The sequence below is a fragment of the Anolis sagrei genome, chromosome 2 (genome assembly GCF_037176765.1).
Source record: "Anolis sagrei isolate rAnoSag1 chromosome 2, rAnoSag1.mat, whole genome shotgun sequence".
Classification (NCBI taxonomy): domain Eukaryota; kingdom Metazoa; phylum Chordata; class Lepidosauria; order Squamata; family Dactyloidae; genus Anolis; species Anolis sagrei.
Window position 1 is genome coordinate 128,279,700 of NC_090022.1, and position 14,921 is coordinate 128,294,620.

Sequence of the window (14,921 nt, forward strand, 5' to 3'; positions counted from 1 at the left end):
TCATACGAACCAATAGAAACCAATATTAACAAATTCTACATTTTCATAGAATGCTAGAGTTGGTAAGGACCCCCAAGAGCCATCTAGTCCAACCTGCTTCTTCCAGGCAAAAGGGCACCATCAATCCTCTACTGTCAGATGGCCATTCAGCCTCTGAACTAATTAATATGCTTCCCCTTTAGTATGGGGGCCATCCATTGAGGGATTTCTTTCCAGCCCAGCACAGAGATTTACTTACTAGAAGTATCTGTCAGTCCTCTTTACAGATTCAACCATTCATTGGAACTCTTGCCGGCTGCTGTTGGGGAAGAACAAATCTCTCTTTCTCCACTACCCTGATTGGTGCTTTCTGATGCTGATACATTCTGGGAAATATAGTTTAGGGCCATATAATTCAGTTCAAAGCAGACAATCTACATTTTATATGGCAGTGTAGAAGGCCTAAGCCTACTTCCTCAGATGCAGTGCTTATTGTGTTTTTTTCATCTTCATAGAGCATCGAGTGGGAAGCTCTGTTGGCCCGTAAAATCAAGCCGCCATTTGTGCCAGTTATTAAAGGGCGTGAAGACATCAGCAATTTTGATGAAGAGTTCACCGCTGAAGCAGCCTTGCTGACGCCTCCCCGTGAATCACGGCCCCTCACCCAAAAGGAGCAGGATTCCTTCAAAGACTTTGATTATGTTTCCAATGCCTGCTAGCTCTGGGAGTGGGGGCAGTGAGATCCCCCAAGACTGCCAGCCCTACAAGGCGGGCTCTGCTCCTCAGTGACTCTGACGCTTGCTAGCCCTGCCTATAGCTCCAGGAGTGGAGCTGGGAAAGCCCAGCACACTGCCAACCTCACAGGGGACAGTAATGTTCACCAACATATGCCAGCTCTGGGATTAGACAGGGAAAGCCCTGGAAATAGTTCTGCACCCTACAACATGCAATATCTTTTATGCAGGAAGTTGGACATTTACTAGCTCTAAGGGAGCGGCAGAGAGAGAGAGAGAGTATGCGGGCCAGCCCAGTATGATAGGCTCTGTGGAGTGAAAGACTTGAGCAGAAGAGTTTCCATTACAGTACTTCTGTCTCTACCAATTACCAAACCTTCTGCTGAAACAAAAGAAAATAATTTTTCATTGTTAGGAAGTTGTTGGTATTGGCATTGGAGCTAATTGGTCTAAATGCCCATCTCTTCTTCTAACACACACACACACACTTGTGACAGGTGTTTTGTTTCCTTTTGTTTAAAAGAACAGTGCTGCAACAAAATGTCTTGTCTTTCTGTTGAAGCCCATTGTTTCACATTCTGAACCCAGAAAGGAAAACCTTAATCATTTTTTCTGAATCTCAGCCTTGCCTTTCTCTCAAAAGGTCCCAAAACATAGTGAGAGTTTAGACTAGTGATAGACAGATTCCCCTCTACTTGACTTGGGAATCAGCACTATATTTATGAGTTTTTCTGGCAAATATTTGTAAAAGGTTCACATTTCTCCCCACTATTACCAGATTTTCTTCAGGCTTATGATGTCAGCATATGTGTCTTGCTAGTGCACATAAATGTGTACGATTGCCTTTCTTGTGAAATCTACAGTATACAGTAGGCCTTTGCTATCTTCTGTAGTTTGGCTCCAGACCCACCCCGCTCCCCATGGATAACCAAATCCGTGGTGTCGTACAGTGGCACCCCTTATATAAAATGGAAAAATCAAGGTTTGCTTTTTGGATTGTGCAGTTGAATATGTTCAAGCCATGGATGCAGAATCCATGAAAATGGAAAGTTAACTGCAATTTCATTTGTACCATTATTAAACCAACATCACAATCCAAAAGAGGGAGCTGCATGGAAGATGAACAAAACATAAGTCAAACCAATTTCTGAGGCAGGTTTTAGATTGGGTTGGGGAAAACAACCACATAAACAATTGCAAGAAACAATCAAGACAACAGACTAACTCAGGTAGCTGCTTGGTTGAAAGACCCTAGTCTCAAAGACTGTATCACCCAATGAAATTGAGACAAATAAGCAATACACATTTGATAATTTCCTTATATGGGCAGCAGCTGGGTGTCTGTGCTTGGACAGAATATAACATTATGAGGTAGAGAAGACCTATTCAAATCACATTTCTTTGCTCTATTACTGATTTCTATAATACCACAAGTTCAGATCTGTCATTTAAAGATTCCTGATAGGGTCTTTGTTCTTTTTCCCATCTGGACCTCTTACAAAAGATGTATTTCAAATGTAGGGAGAAGATAATATGTTGAAATGCAAAGCTGTTCTACATAGATAGCTTCTAGTGCTCCCAAACTTGGCACAGCTGCTCTGTCATGCATTTCTTTATAAACTTTCTTTGGTAGGAATAAAGACAGAAGCAGCAATGAAAACAAATGGTAGGATTAATCATGAAAGGTAGTGTCTGAAAACCACTAAAGCCTAAACACAATTCTACAAACAAGATGCTACAATAAGTAAAAGCCTTGTCTGGAAGCAACCGCTGAAGCCCACATTGATCTTTTGATTTAAATTCTACCCAACCCCAGTTGTTGTCCTTGTCCTATTTTGCCAAGTGAAATGTTAGTCCTGTGACTGAGCTCTGGCTATTCAAGAGTTAGTTGTAAAAGAAGCAGTGTAGCTGTAAGAAAGCACTTGTGAGAATTTTTTGGCAGACAGCACTTGTCCCAGAAAAGTTATCACTGGAGTGCAAACAGTTACTAGAAGCACTGTCTGCTCAGATAAATGGTCCTTCTTGATGTCCCCATTAAAATCCATCTGCATCCTTGGCACTAATCCTGCCAAATTAGTTGTCTTCATACACTGCCTCTTAGGAGGAATTCTGTTGCACATACCATTTCTTCCTTTCTTATACATTTGTGCCCAATATTCATGAGTAGATTATATGTGAGTAGAGCACAGTTAAGCAGAGGCAGCCAATACCACTGTACTGTATATTACCTTTAGAAATAGGTAGCCTGTGCCTGATACTATAAGCTACTACAAGTGCTGTTGTTTATATCACACTACTGCCATGCTGTCTTTTAAAATGAGACCAGATCATCAAGAATAGCTGCCAGTTCTTTACTCTGATACGACTAAGCGTACATGGAAAAATAGGTAAGGTTCATCCTTTTGCAACTTAGGTAACCTTGATTGTCAGTGTGAAGGGGTTAAGATCATGCACACAGATTAGGTTAGTCTTTGAGTATCCAACCTTACAAAGCAGAACTTATTGGCATTTGATTAAGATGCCATACCCTCTGCCATTACTATATTAAGGGGCAAGCCCTCCTTGCTCATGCAAAACAAGGCACTTCCTTAATATGCTTGCATCCTCCAGCTTATTCTCAGGTTCCTCTTAGTGATCACTCCCCCTTTTTTCAACCCGAACCTATTCTCCCAGCAGCTATCAAGCATCTGACTCTGAAGAACAAGATGGGAAAGTTCCAGTCCACAATGGTAGAAAGGAAGTCCAGACTTACCTGAGAGAAATCTGTATAACCCCTGGACTTGGAAAAAAAATAGGGCCAGCGATTTACTTGTTTTATAGTTCTGCATTGGGAGGGAAATGTCCCTCCACTTTAGACTCTGCTGCCAAGAATGCCGAAAAATCTGAGTTCTTCAGAGGAATTTAGTATATGTGGTGCTTTGAGCAGCTTGGGGATTTTTCATTCTGCCTCATTCATTGTATAACTTTGTATAACTTTGTACTGGCGCTGTCCTTTCCTTTTCACACTGTTCCAAGAACTGACCTTATCCTCATTTTACACTGTAGTCCAGGGCTTCTGGTGATGATCCTAAATTATAGGAGGGAGAGCTTGCTGCAGCTAAGATTGTGAAGGGCTTGTATTCAAATCCTCACCTTGAACTCCTGAAAGAGAAGCTGTTGCAAGATGCACTGTTAACTTTCTCTGTGCCTCTTTCTCTGCATTATTGCCTCTTACCTCTTTCCTAGGTCATGTTCATGTTCGGTATCTGTATGGATATTATGCTAGGAGACATTATCATGCTAAGGACTTGAAGCTTTGTCTTGAGTTTCCTTTTTTATGTAACTACCTCTGTTGCCTGACCAGAACCACACTGTGGCCACCAAAATGCTGCCTGGATTCAACATGTATCTGCTATAAAGCCTCTGTTCTAAACTGTAGACATGCCAGTCCACATCTACTCAGTCTCATAAAGGCTTATTGGAGGATGTGTGATGAAAAATGCAGTAAGTGAGCAATGTCATTTGTTGAAGTGAGAAAAAAAACCTTCTGGATATTGATCCCAACCCTCTCTGGATTACATTCAAGAACAGTAGGGTTGTCATTTTAGGTAGAAGAAAGGTAGAAGAAAAGAAACTAGCATAGACCTTCATTAAAATGCAAATTTTATCTAGATGCAGAGTATAATTGCCAGCATTCCCAGAATTTCAAAGTATAAATTGAACATGTTTCGTACCACTGAGCCCAAGTGCATGAGCTACTATAGAAAACAGGGAGGAAATGTGTTTTAGGATTACAGAAGCAAGCTTACAATTTTGTACTAGACTTGAATTCCACATCTGACTCTGTTTTAGTTTCTTAATCACATCTCTAATTCTTGAGATTGCAGCTGTTGTCTTGCACTTGAGCTAATGAAACTCTCAAAATCCAAAACTGGATCTAAATCTTTCTAGCATTTTTCAGTCACCTATGTAGGTTTCCTTGCCCAGTCGAATATGTGCAAATTACCTACTTTCTGTATGTTATAGAGCACACAGAATTCATGTTATCTTGGTTTTTAAACTTGATTTTAATACATTGTGTGCAGCACCTTTAGTCTGGCCGAGAATACACTAGAAATGTCCTGTTCTTTTCCCCTCATGGTGTGGGGAATTCAACAAAGCATACAGAAAATGAGCTGAATTCTTCTTGTAAACTTCCTTTGTTCTGGGCTCTATATTCATTTCAGTATGTCACTTTAAGGAAAAGACTAGTGAATGCATTTTGACATTCAATCTTATATTTTACATCCAGTATTCTCAAACTTATTTTGCAAAAGGAATGGATTCTTCATGAGAAAATTCCCTATTAGGCCTTAAGCCTATAAGACCACTTAAAAGGCCATAGGGCAGTGGTTCTCAACCTGTGGGTCCCCAGATGTTTTGGCCTTCAACTTCCAGAAATCCTAACAGCTGGTAAACTGGCTGGGATTCCTGGGAGATGTTGGCTAAAACACTTGGGGACCTACAGATTGAGCATTATTGCCATAGGTTTTAGATAGATACCTATGGCAGTGGTTCTCAACCTGTGGGTTCCCAGGTGTTTTGGCCTACAATTCCCAGAAAGAAGAGTCTGTATAACCCATTGCCTCAGAAAGATGTAATGAACTTAACATTACAGCATTTTGCTCAGGAAAAATGTGGAATTTGGTGTTCATCGTACCTTCTTTTCTTGGGCATGTGTTCATAATAAACAAGATTGGACCAAATTAAGTAGTAACTACAGCAGATGATCACATGATGCTAGGCTTGAGACCTAGACATGTTTGGTTGCTTCATTCTACTGGCAAGAATTTCCTCTCATGTGAAAAACTATCTTTACAGAATTGGAGACAATAGACTAAATCATAAACTCCTAAAATCAGCCCACCTCTGAAATTTCATTGATTTGCTTGCTGTTTCTAATGGTGAGACTAATTTTCCATAATGCGTCTTGCATGTATGAACTGGTAAGGCATAATTTCTTTGTATATTAGCTTCTAAGTTGGATTCAGTCTGACAATCACATTTCAAATTGTTCATTCCATTCCAGAAACTACTCACTAGTATAGCATATGGCTGTAGAGTATGACGTAGGAAACTTTGGAGTAAAGGTACAGTAATTACTCAGCTAAAACAAATAGCACAGATAGCAATTTCCTGTATTAAGAAGATAGTATAACCCAACTTGTCTGCCTCAGGTAAAACACCTTTCCAGTGCTGTACTTTTGTGTGTGATGTTGATCTTGCCATTTAAACAAGTTTTCAGATGAATTTCACATCCATCCTTTCTATCTCTTGCTGAATGATGCTGTTTTCAATACGGCTAGATGGCAGAAATTGTTAAGTTTATTTTTCTTCTATCATTGTAGCAATTGATGCTTAAATTGGAAGTTCCAGGTTGGTCTTTTTCCACGTTAGACTTAATTTATTAACACCTCCTCCTATGATGCCTGTGTACTGCATGGCACACAGTAGAATGTTGCAATTGCTGCTATCAATAACAAAATGTGTGCATAATATATTTCTTGGGTCTTTTTGTTGCACATTAATTGTCATTCCAAAAAAAAAAAGAGAGAGAAAGAAATTGAGACTTCCCTATTGTTGCTGTCTGCCGTTAAGCCATTTTAGACTTATGGTGATCCTAAGATAAATCTATCACATGGCTTTCCAATTGCTTAGTGTCAAAAGTTATCTATGGAGGATCCAAGTTGATAGCAAGATATGATGGACTCCTAAAGCGAATTTTGAGATAACCGCAGTAATTTCTGAATGCCTTACTGATGGGAAAGGGAATTCTTCATTGCCCTATACACTTAATTGAGCACAACCAATATTTCTGAGTAAGACATACATAGGACCGTATTGGTAATCTTACATGCTCCTTCCCTACATAAAAAGGTACAATGTTTAAAAATGTAAAGGAAAATAGAAGTTGTGGGGAAGATGTGGCTGGGATAGAGGTTTTGGACTCTTCATTCTTTTCTGTTTGAAGGGGTGGACCTTTACAATCCTTTATTGGAAGTATGAAATTGCATTCCTCCACTACTCACCCCTTTGTCATGGTGGAATTGGCCAAATATGCCCCTCCTTATTTGAGAAGGATGACTTAGATACAGGAAACACCTGGCACCTACTAATTGAGGAGTACCACTATTTTTTCAAAAAAAGAATGGGGAAGAAATGTTGAGACAGAATTCATCACTGACATAGGGAGACATTGTAACCACCACTGAGACCAGCGCTTGGAAACACTGGCGTTGCTGGCAGGTTTCTGCTTCCAGAATCCCACATATTTGAGCTCCATAAATATAAAGGGCATGTGTTTGTGTCACAAAACACTATTGATGGAAATATCCTTTTTTGTCATGGCTGCATACACAAGATGGCTATAGCCCCAGGTAAATATGCCCATCTACTGGCCCAAACCATAATCAAATATCTTTATTGTTATATGTATCCCTCTTGTTTATTCTTTCAAGGAACCCAAACAACTTGCATGATACTCTTATCCTTTGTTTATCCTCCCAACAAAGAAAAAAGTTGGGCTGAAAAAAAATGACTGGCCAAAGTCATCTAGTAGGCTTTACAGGTGAGTGCGGACTAGGAACCTGGATTTCCTCCATCTTATTCCACCTGCCTGGACAACTGCACCACACTGACATGAGGGCAGGAGCCTCAAATGAACACTTTGTCTTGGACCTTTCAGTACTTCTCTTCACAAAAGTAGATCAGATTTTTCAATTAACTTTCTATATGGTGAGGGATACCAGCACCAAATCACACTCTCCTCAAGCTCCTTTTTCTTCATTCCTAGGAATTTCTCTTGATACCTGATAGTACTTTGTCCAGTAGTACCTAGAAATTAACTGGCAAGACTGCACTAGGTCTTCTTTTAGTGCTGGTGGCATAATGGTACCAGACGTGCATATTTAGAAATTTTAAAAAAGACACTATGCAGAAAGCAAATTGTGGAAAACATGTTTACAATAGATGTCAAATAGAAAATTTTACCAATCTATTTCTACTTAATCTTTGTGTTCATTGGGACTTGCATAAACAGTAAAGCAAAGCCACCTGTGTAAATTCACAGATGACCACTTAAAAGAACCACAGTTACAAGTAAGCAACTATCCCTTTTCATCATTTCCATGACTCAACAGAGTCATTCTGTAGTTTGTATCACAGATAAGCTCTTGAAGAGCCACCTGTCCTCAGTTGCAACCAAATCGGCATTCATGGCTTCTTTACTCCAATGTGAATTTCCTCATGTTATCATGATCCATCACCCCAATATCTTGATTGTGATAGAAAAAAGCAACCCCATTCCCCAATAACACATTATTGAGCTTTAAAAGAATCTGTCCTGTATGATTCCCATATTTGTCAGACAATGACCCACAGTTTCACTCACCCACATCTGTAAAATATGTTCAGGTATTTTAGGGCCTTCAGCACAATTCTATGGCAAGTAATGGTATGCCAAGGGATCCATTTCATTTTTGCTATTATCCAGAGTTTCATGTTTTACAGTAAATCCTCACAAAGTACAATGTTTGTGTTTGTTTGAAGGGGGGAAATGCAATGCTTTCCACAGGTAAGTTTAAGGAACTTAGGGTAATTATTATAACTACATACCACCACTTATACTTCATGTGACACCTACTGGCTTTCTGCACTAGTCAATGCAATGCAGCAGTAGTGGCACAAGCAAGTGGCAGAACAAACGGAGTGGACCAAGACCATCATACCACCCTGATTACACTTGCAGTGCTAAGCACCACTGGACTTGGTTACTTCTTGGATTGGAGAGCACCGAAGATTTCTATTCAGGGTTAGGAAGGAATTGTGCCCGAAGCCTCCAAAAGCTGTTGTCAGGCAGAGTTGAAGCATGAATCAAGATGGGCCCAATAATCTAATTCAGTATAAGCCAGCTTCCTATTTTTCAGAGCTTTTGGTACTTGACACAAATAAGACCAGTGGCGCTCTGCTTCCATTCCATATAGAGAAGGAAACTGGATTGTCAGCTAAATTCCAGAGCATTACAATGGGCAGAAGAGGAATTCATGGTAAATAATCACAAGTTGCTGCCTTGTCATGAGCAAGTTGTTGCCTTGTCAATGCCTTTCCTGTTTTGAACTCTGTAACAAATGAAGTAAGCCAAGGATAAAGAGGAGAGACTTGGGGGGGGGGGGGGGATTAAAGCAGTTTCAAAATGGGTTGACAGAAGATTAATCAGGATTGCCTCTGCCAAACCACAATTGGAGGATATACCTAAAGGCATGTTCGTTTTTATTAATGGGACCTGCAGGCAAAGCTATGCTTAAATCCAAATACTGGCTTCAAAAAGATAAAATGGATTTCAATTTAAGAAAGAAGTCTTCTTAAATAATTAATTGTAATTGAGAAGTATGGATAAACTGTCTTCTATCATCTTCAAAAATAGTCTAAAAGAGAAAGATAGCATAGGGACTGATATATCCAAATATATGTTTTGGATTTTATCCCGTCAAATTGAGAATTATCTTCCAATAAGTGGTTTATATGGGAAAAAAAATCAGTTTTCTTCCTTATAAACATTCAGACCTTTCTCCTAGACTGAAGAATGTGACTTGGGAACCTTCCAGACAGCCCCTATATCCCAGGATCTGATCCCAGGTTTTCTGCTTTATATAGGATTATATGAGTCCACACTGCCAGATAATCTGGGATAAACCGAAAACCTGAGATCAGATCCTGGGATACAGGGCCTGTCTGGAAGGACCCTTGGTTGTTTCCATGGCTGAGCAGGGGTTCGAACCTTAGTCTTTAACAGTTCTGGTCCAATTATGAAATCATTGAACCAGCCTGGCTCTTTCAAGAAGTGCATTCCCAGCCACAGATTAGTTCCCAATGGATCATAGTAAATAACCTTTTATTAAAATGAAAACCTGCTTTAGTGCAGGATAGTTCAAAGAGGAGAAACAACAGGGTGGAGAGAATGAATACACCCTTCCTCATCTGCAACATCAGTACAGTAGAACCTCTACATAAGAATGTCCAAACAGAAATATGTTTTAACTTACAAACCCTCACTTGGACTAGAGTGACGTTTTGAGATCTGAATGCTGTTGTTACTTAAGAACTGTGCAAAAGAGACGTCTTTGCCATTTAAACCAGTTCTAACAGCAAGGCAGAGAGAAACAAAACCTGGACTGGAATACTAGCAGGAGCAGCTCTGACTCTTCTTCCTGCCAGGCAAAAACTCCAACTCCATGTGATTGCTTCACCTGAACGTTCTGAGAGGAGTCCCATCCGGATACTCCACTCCAGGTATTGTAGTCCACCCTGGTGTAGCAGAGCCTCAGCCTAAACAGGGAGTAACTGTATGTGTTGTTGCAAGATGAGAGAGGGAGGCTGGAATTACTATATGAAGAAAATGATGCTGTTTTGCCTTGAGTGGCTGGCTGGAACCAGGCACTGCCTATCTCTGAACATTTTAGACATTATTTGTTATTTATAACGTACATTTTCTTATCTAAAACTCAACAAAAATTGGGTTTTTGGGAGGCCAGAACATTCACTTTGAGATAAGGATGTTTTGACTTACAAACATAGTCACAGAAAATTCTCAAGGTTTTACTGTACTTCAAAGTGGAGAGCTCAGTCACTTTCCACACATACTATGGTCTTCTAAAATGTATTTATTCATTCAAACACTTTAGGAATGCCGGGCGTGGTATCAGGGACATTTGGTTTGCAACCAGTTACAAATATCTGCTCATTTTCAGCTAATATATATGAGACAATCTATGTATACTCACAGGGGGGAAAAGCAGGGAGAGGGGTATTTGTTTTATGTTCACACACCTACACAATGTTGCTGGCACACTAATGTGTCACAATACACAGTTTGGAAAAGTCTGGTTTACTCTGTGTAGACTTCAGAAACTCCTACGCTTCCCTTGTCCCCGTTTTCTTTAACAGCAAGCCTGAGCGGCCTAATACTTTGAAAGGAAAGCCTGGCCATCTTTTATAAACAGAGGCATGTGTTTATGAAGTTATTTGATTGATTGATTTATCTGGGTTGTTGTAGGTTTTTCAGGCTATATGGCCATGTTCTTGAAGCATTCTCTCCTGACATTTTGCCTGCATCTATTTTATTTATTTACTATATTTGTATACTGCTCTTCTCAGCCCTCAGGGCGGCTCAGAGCAGTTAACGAACGCAAATACAATACTTAAACATGATAAAAACAGTTAAAAACAATTTAAGAGAATAACATTATAACCATTAATAAACATCATAACATCTCATCTCGTCTCATAGTTAAAATCAAGATCCAGTCTCATCATCCAAATGTTCCATATTTCTATATTCGTTACACTGCCTATTCAAATGCCTGCTCAAACAACCAGGCCTTCACTTTCCTCCAAAATGCTAACAGGGAGGGGGCCGATCTAATTTCTGTGGGAAGGGCGTTCCACAGCTGAGGGGCCACCACTGAGAAGGCCCTGTCTCTCATCCCCGCCAACCATACTTGTGATGCAGGCGGGACCGAGAGCAGGGCCTCCCCAGACAATCTTAACGTCCTAGCTGGTTCATAGGAGGAGATACGTTCGGACAGGTAAGTTGTGCCAGAACTGTTTAGGGCTTTATAGGCTAAGGCCAGCACTTTGAATTGTGCCCGGTAGCAAACTGGCAGCCAGTGGAGCTGGCACAACAGAGGAGTTGTATGCTCCCTGAGTGCCACTCCTGTTAGTAACCTGGCTGCCAAGCGTTGGACCATTTGAAGCTTCCGGACAGTCTTCAAAGGCAACCCCACGTAGAGAGCGTTGCAGTAGTCTATATGGGATGTAACCAGAGCATGGACTACCATGTGCCAAGCATCTTCAGAGGTTGTGAGCATCTATGGCAAGCATCCTCAGACCTCACAACCCCTGAGGATGCCTGCCATAGATGCAGGCAAAACATCAAGAGAGAATGCTTCAACAACATGGTCATATTGTCTGAAAAACCTACAACAACCCAGTGATTCCAGCCATGAAAGCCTTCATCAGTATTTATTTATCGTGTCAGAAGTGAATTGAGGATACAGTTATAATGTATTTAAAACCACAAACAAAGTTAAAAAATTGGTATTATGCTAGATTTCCTTTGACCAGAAGCCAGCCACTTGGAGTGCCTCTGGTGTAAGAAGGTCCTCCATTATACATGTAGCAGGCTGCATTGTAGAAGTGGTCTGTGGTTTGCTCTTCTTCGCACTTATATGATTATGAAGTAAAACGGATTAAAATAAACCCAGATTTCCTGTCAGGAATGCTGATGATGGCAGTTATGATGAGGGCAGAAAGAATGTAAAGGTGCCAGAGAACACTGTGGCGAAGTCCGTGGTTGAGAGCGGCCAAGCCACAGAACGCGGGGATGTCGGTTGGAAACCGTTTGAATTCAAAATCTGGAAGGCGGTTGGGGGTGGGGGAGGGGAACTGGCCAACTGCCGCTCCTGGCAGTTTGTAGCAAGTGTTTGCAGGTGAGGGCAGTGGCTGAGAATAAAGGGGGGCTGCCATGCGGTTGAAATATTTCCCCTCATGCACATTATAGATCAGGAATGAGCAAACTAGGGCCCTCCAGGTGTTTTGGACTTCAACTCCCACAAGCGGCTGAGGGGGAAAAGGAAAAGGCCTGAGGCTGTTAGGAATTGTGGGAGTTGAAGTCCAAAACACCTGGAGGGCCCAAGTTTGCCCTTACCTGTTATAGATAAACCGCTCTGTCAATTCTATGACTTCTGCTAATTCTAATTCAGTGGTCCTCAAACTTAAAACTGAGGGCTGGTTCACGTTTCCTCAGACTGTGAGGGGGTCAGACCATAATTTGGAAAGAATATGAATGCATTCCTATGCACACTGTGTAGGGGCAAAGAAACCAAAATATTTCCCCCCAAAAGCCCCCTTTCTAATAGGGAGGGCAAGGATGGACACCACAAAAGTTGAGTCTTTTAAACTGCAAATAGCTATTTATTGCATGGCCATTGCAATAACGACAAACAAGCATACAGGGATGCAATCAAAGGGTTTGTCGCAACCCTCAATGGGGCTGCAGAGCTTTTATAGTAAATGGAATATACATTTTCATATATCTTATTTGTAGTGCCATGTAACTCCATGAAAGAACGATACAATATTTCCATTGAAGAGCATATTTCATAGGATCATTGAGTTGGAAGAGACCTCATGAACCATCCAGTCCAACCCCCTACCAAGAAGCAGGAAAATTGCATTCAAAGCACCCCCGACAGATGGCCATCCAGCCTCTGTTTAAAAGCTTCCAAGGAAGGAGCCTCCACCACACCCTGGGGCAGAGAGTTCCACTGCTGAACAGCTCTCACAGTCAGGAAGTTCTTCCTAATGTTCAGATGGAATCTCCTTTTTTATAGTTTGAAGCCATTGTTTTGCGTCCTAGTCTCCAGGGCAGCAGAAAACAAGCTTGCTCCCTCCTCCCTATGACTTGCTCTCACATATTTAATGAACACATACTTACTAGTGTTTCAATGGGAAGTGTGAGCCTGCTTTTGACTGATGAATGAGTCAAGTTAATTAGGATCGTTGTTGTTGTGTGCCTTCAAATCATTTCAGACTTGGGCAACCCTATATTAAAAGGTCAGGATGGCGGGCTGGGTAAACGTCCTTCAACCCACAGGCCTTCGTTTGGGGGGCCCTGTTCTAATTCCAGCCATTATGTACTGTATAATTATTGTAATATGCTTTCCAAGGGCTCAACCACAATTTTTCTTGGATGTTTGGTGGTTTAAGTTCGCCACTACTTTTACATATGAAGCTAATAAATGGTTTCCAAGTTCTATCAAATAGATCTTCTTTCAATTCTCCTTTTACAAATCTTAATTGATAGGCTATCTTTCCCAATAGAGCTATCACGCATATCCAGTTTAACCAATTCTTTAATGAAAGATTATCTAGCTTTTTCAATGTTCTATTTTGTGTCTTGTGGCACATAACATGAGCAGTATAAGATTTTTATGTACCAAATCCTTATTCTAACTTTTGAATACAGAAATAATTAGTAGAGCACCACTGAAACATACTTATCCATGATAGCTCTGGAGCTCCTGATGGTGCAGTGGGTTAAACCACTTAGCTGCTGAACTTGCTGACTGAAATCCAAATTCGAATCCAAGAAGGAGGGTGAGCTCCCACTGTTAGCCACAGCTTCTGCCAACCTAGCAGTTTGAAAACATGCAGTTGTGGGTAAATCAATAGGTACCTCTCTGGAGGGAAGGTAATGATGTCCCATGCAGTCATGCCAGCTACATGACCTTGGAGGCATCTACGAACAATGCTGGCTCTTCGGCTTAGAAATGGAGATGAGCACCACTCCCCAGAGTTGGACACAACTAGACTTAATGTCAGGGGAAAATCTTTACCTTTAACATTTACCTCTTCATCCCAGAATCTCTGTACTTTTAAGGCACATATGTCTCCATCCCCTATTTCTCTGCACATTCTACAACATAGTTTAGGGATTCTATTATTAATTCTAGGTAGTTTGAGTGGATAATAGTTCCATTATGCATAATTTTCACAGTATTTTTCTCTCTGAAATACAGCCTATAGCAGCTGGTATTCTTCCAGCGTCTCCTTCCTGTGTAAGAACATTCTTAGTACTATGTCGTAGTGAGTGCTCCTTATCTCAGAACACCAAATGAAATCCATGGGTTCAGCACAACTTGTTTATTCATTCAGTCGCTTCCGATTCTTCATGACTCCATGGACCAGCCCGCGCCAGAGCTCCCTGTCTCCCCAACTCTTTTAGTCAAGCCAGTTACTTCAAGGATATCATCCATCTTGCCCTTGGTCGGCCCCTCTTCCTTTTTCCTTCCATTTTCCCCAGCATCATTGTCTTCTCTAGGCTTTCCTGTCTTCTCATTCTGTGGCCAAAGTATTTCATCTTTGTCTTCCCTCCAATGAGCAGTCAGGCTTTATTTCCTGAAGTATGGACTGGTTGGATCTTCTCGCAGTCCAAGGCACTCTCAGAACTTTCCTCCAACACCACAGTTCAACAGCATCTATCTTCCTTCGCTCAGTCTTCCTTATGGTCCAGCTCTCACATACGTAGGTTACTACAGGAAATACCATTGCTTTAACTATGTGGATCTTTGTTGCCAGTGTGATGTCTCTACTCATCACTATTTTATCAAGATTGGTCATTGCTCTCCTTCC

At 41.0% G+C, this 14,921-nt stretch overlaps 1 protein-coding gene across 2 annotated transcripts in view; it reads left to right on the forward strand.

The window, feature by feature from the left end:
* Window positions 1-6,227, forward strand: part of PKN1 (protein kinase N1) — a 90,679-nt gene extending 84,452 nt beyond the window's left edge. For both annotated transcript variants that reach the window (XM_060764391.2, XM_060764390.2), the window contains exon 22: window positions 495-6,227. In XM_060764391.2, the coding sequence (XP_060620374.2) occupies window positions 495-698 (204 nt within the window). In that variant the 3' untranslated portion in view covers window positions 699-6,227. The remainder of the gene's footprint in view (window positions 1-494) is intronic.
* Window positions 6,228-14,921: the final 8,694 nt, after the last annotated feature.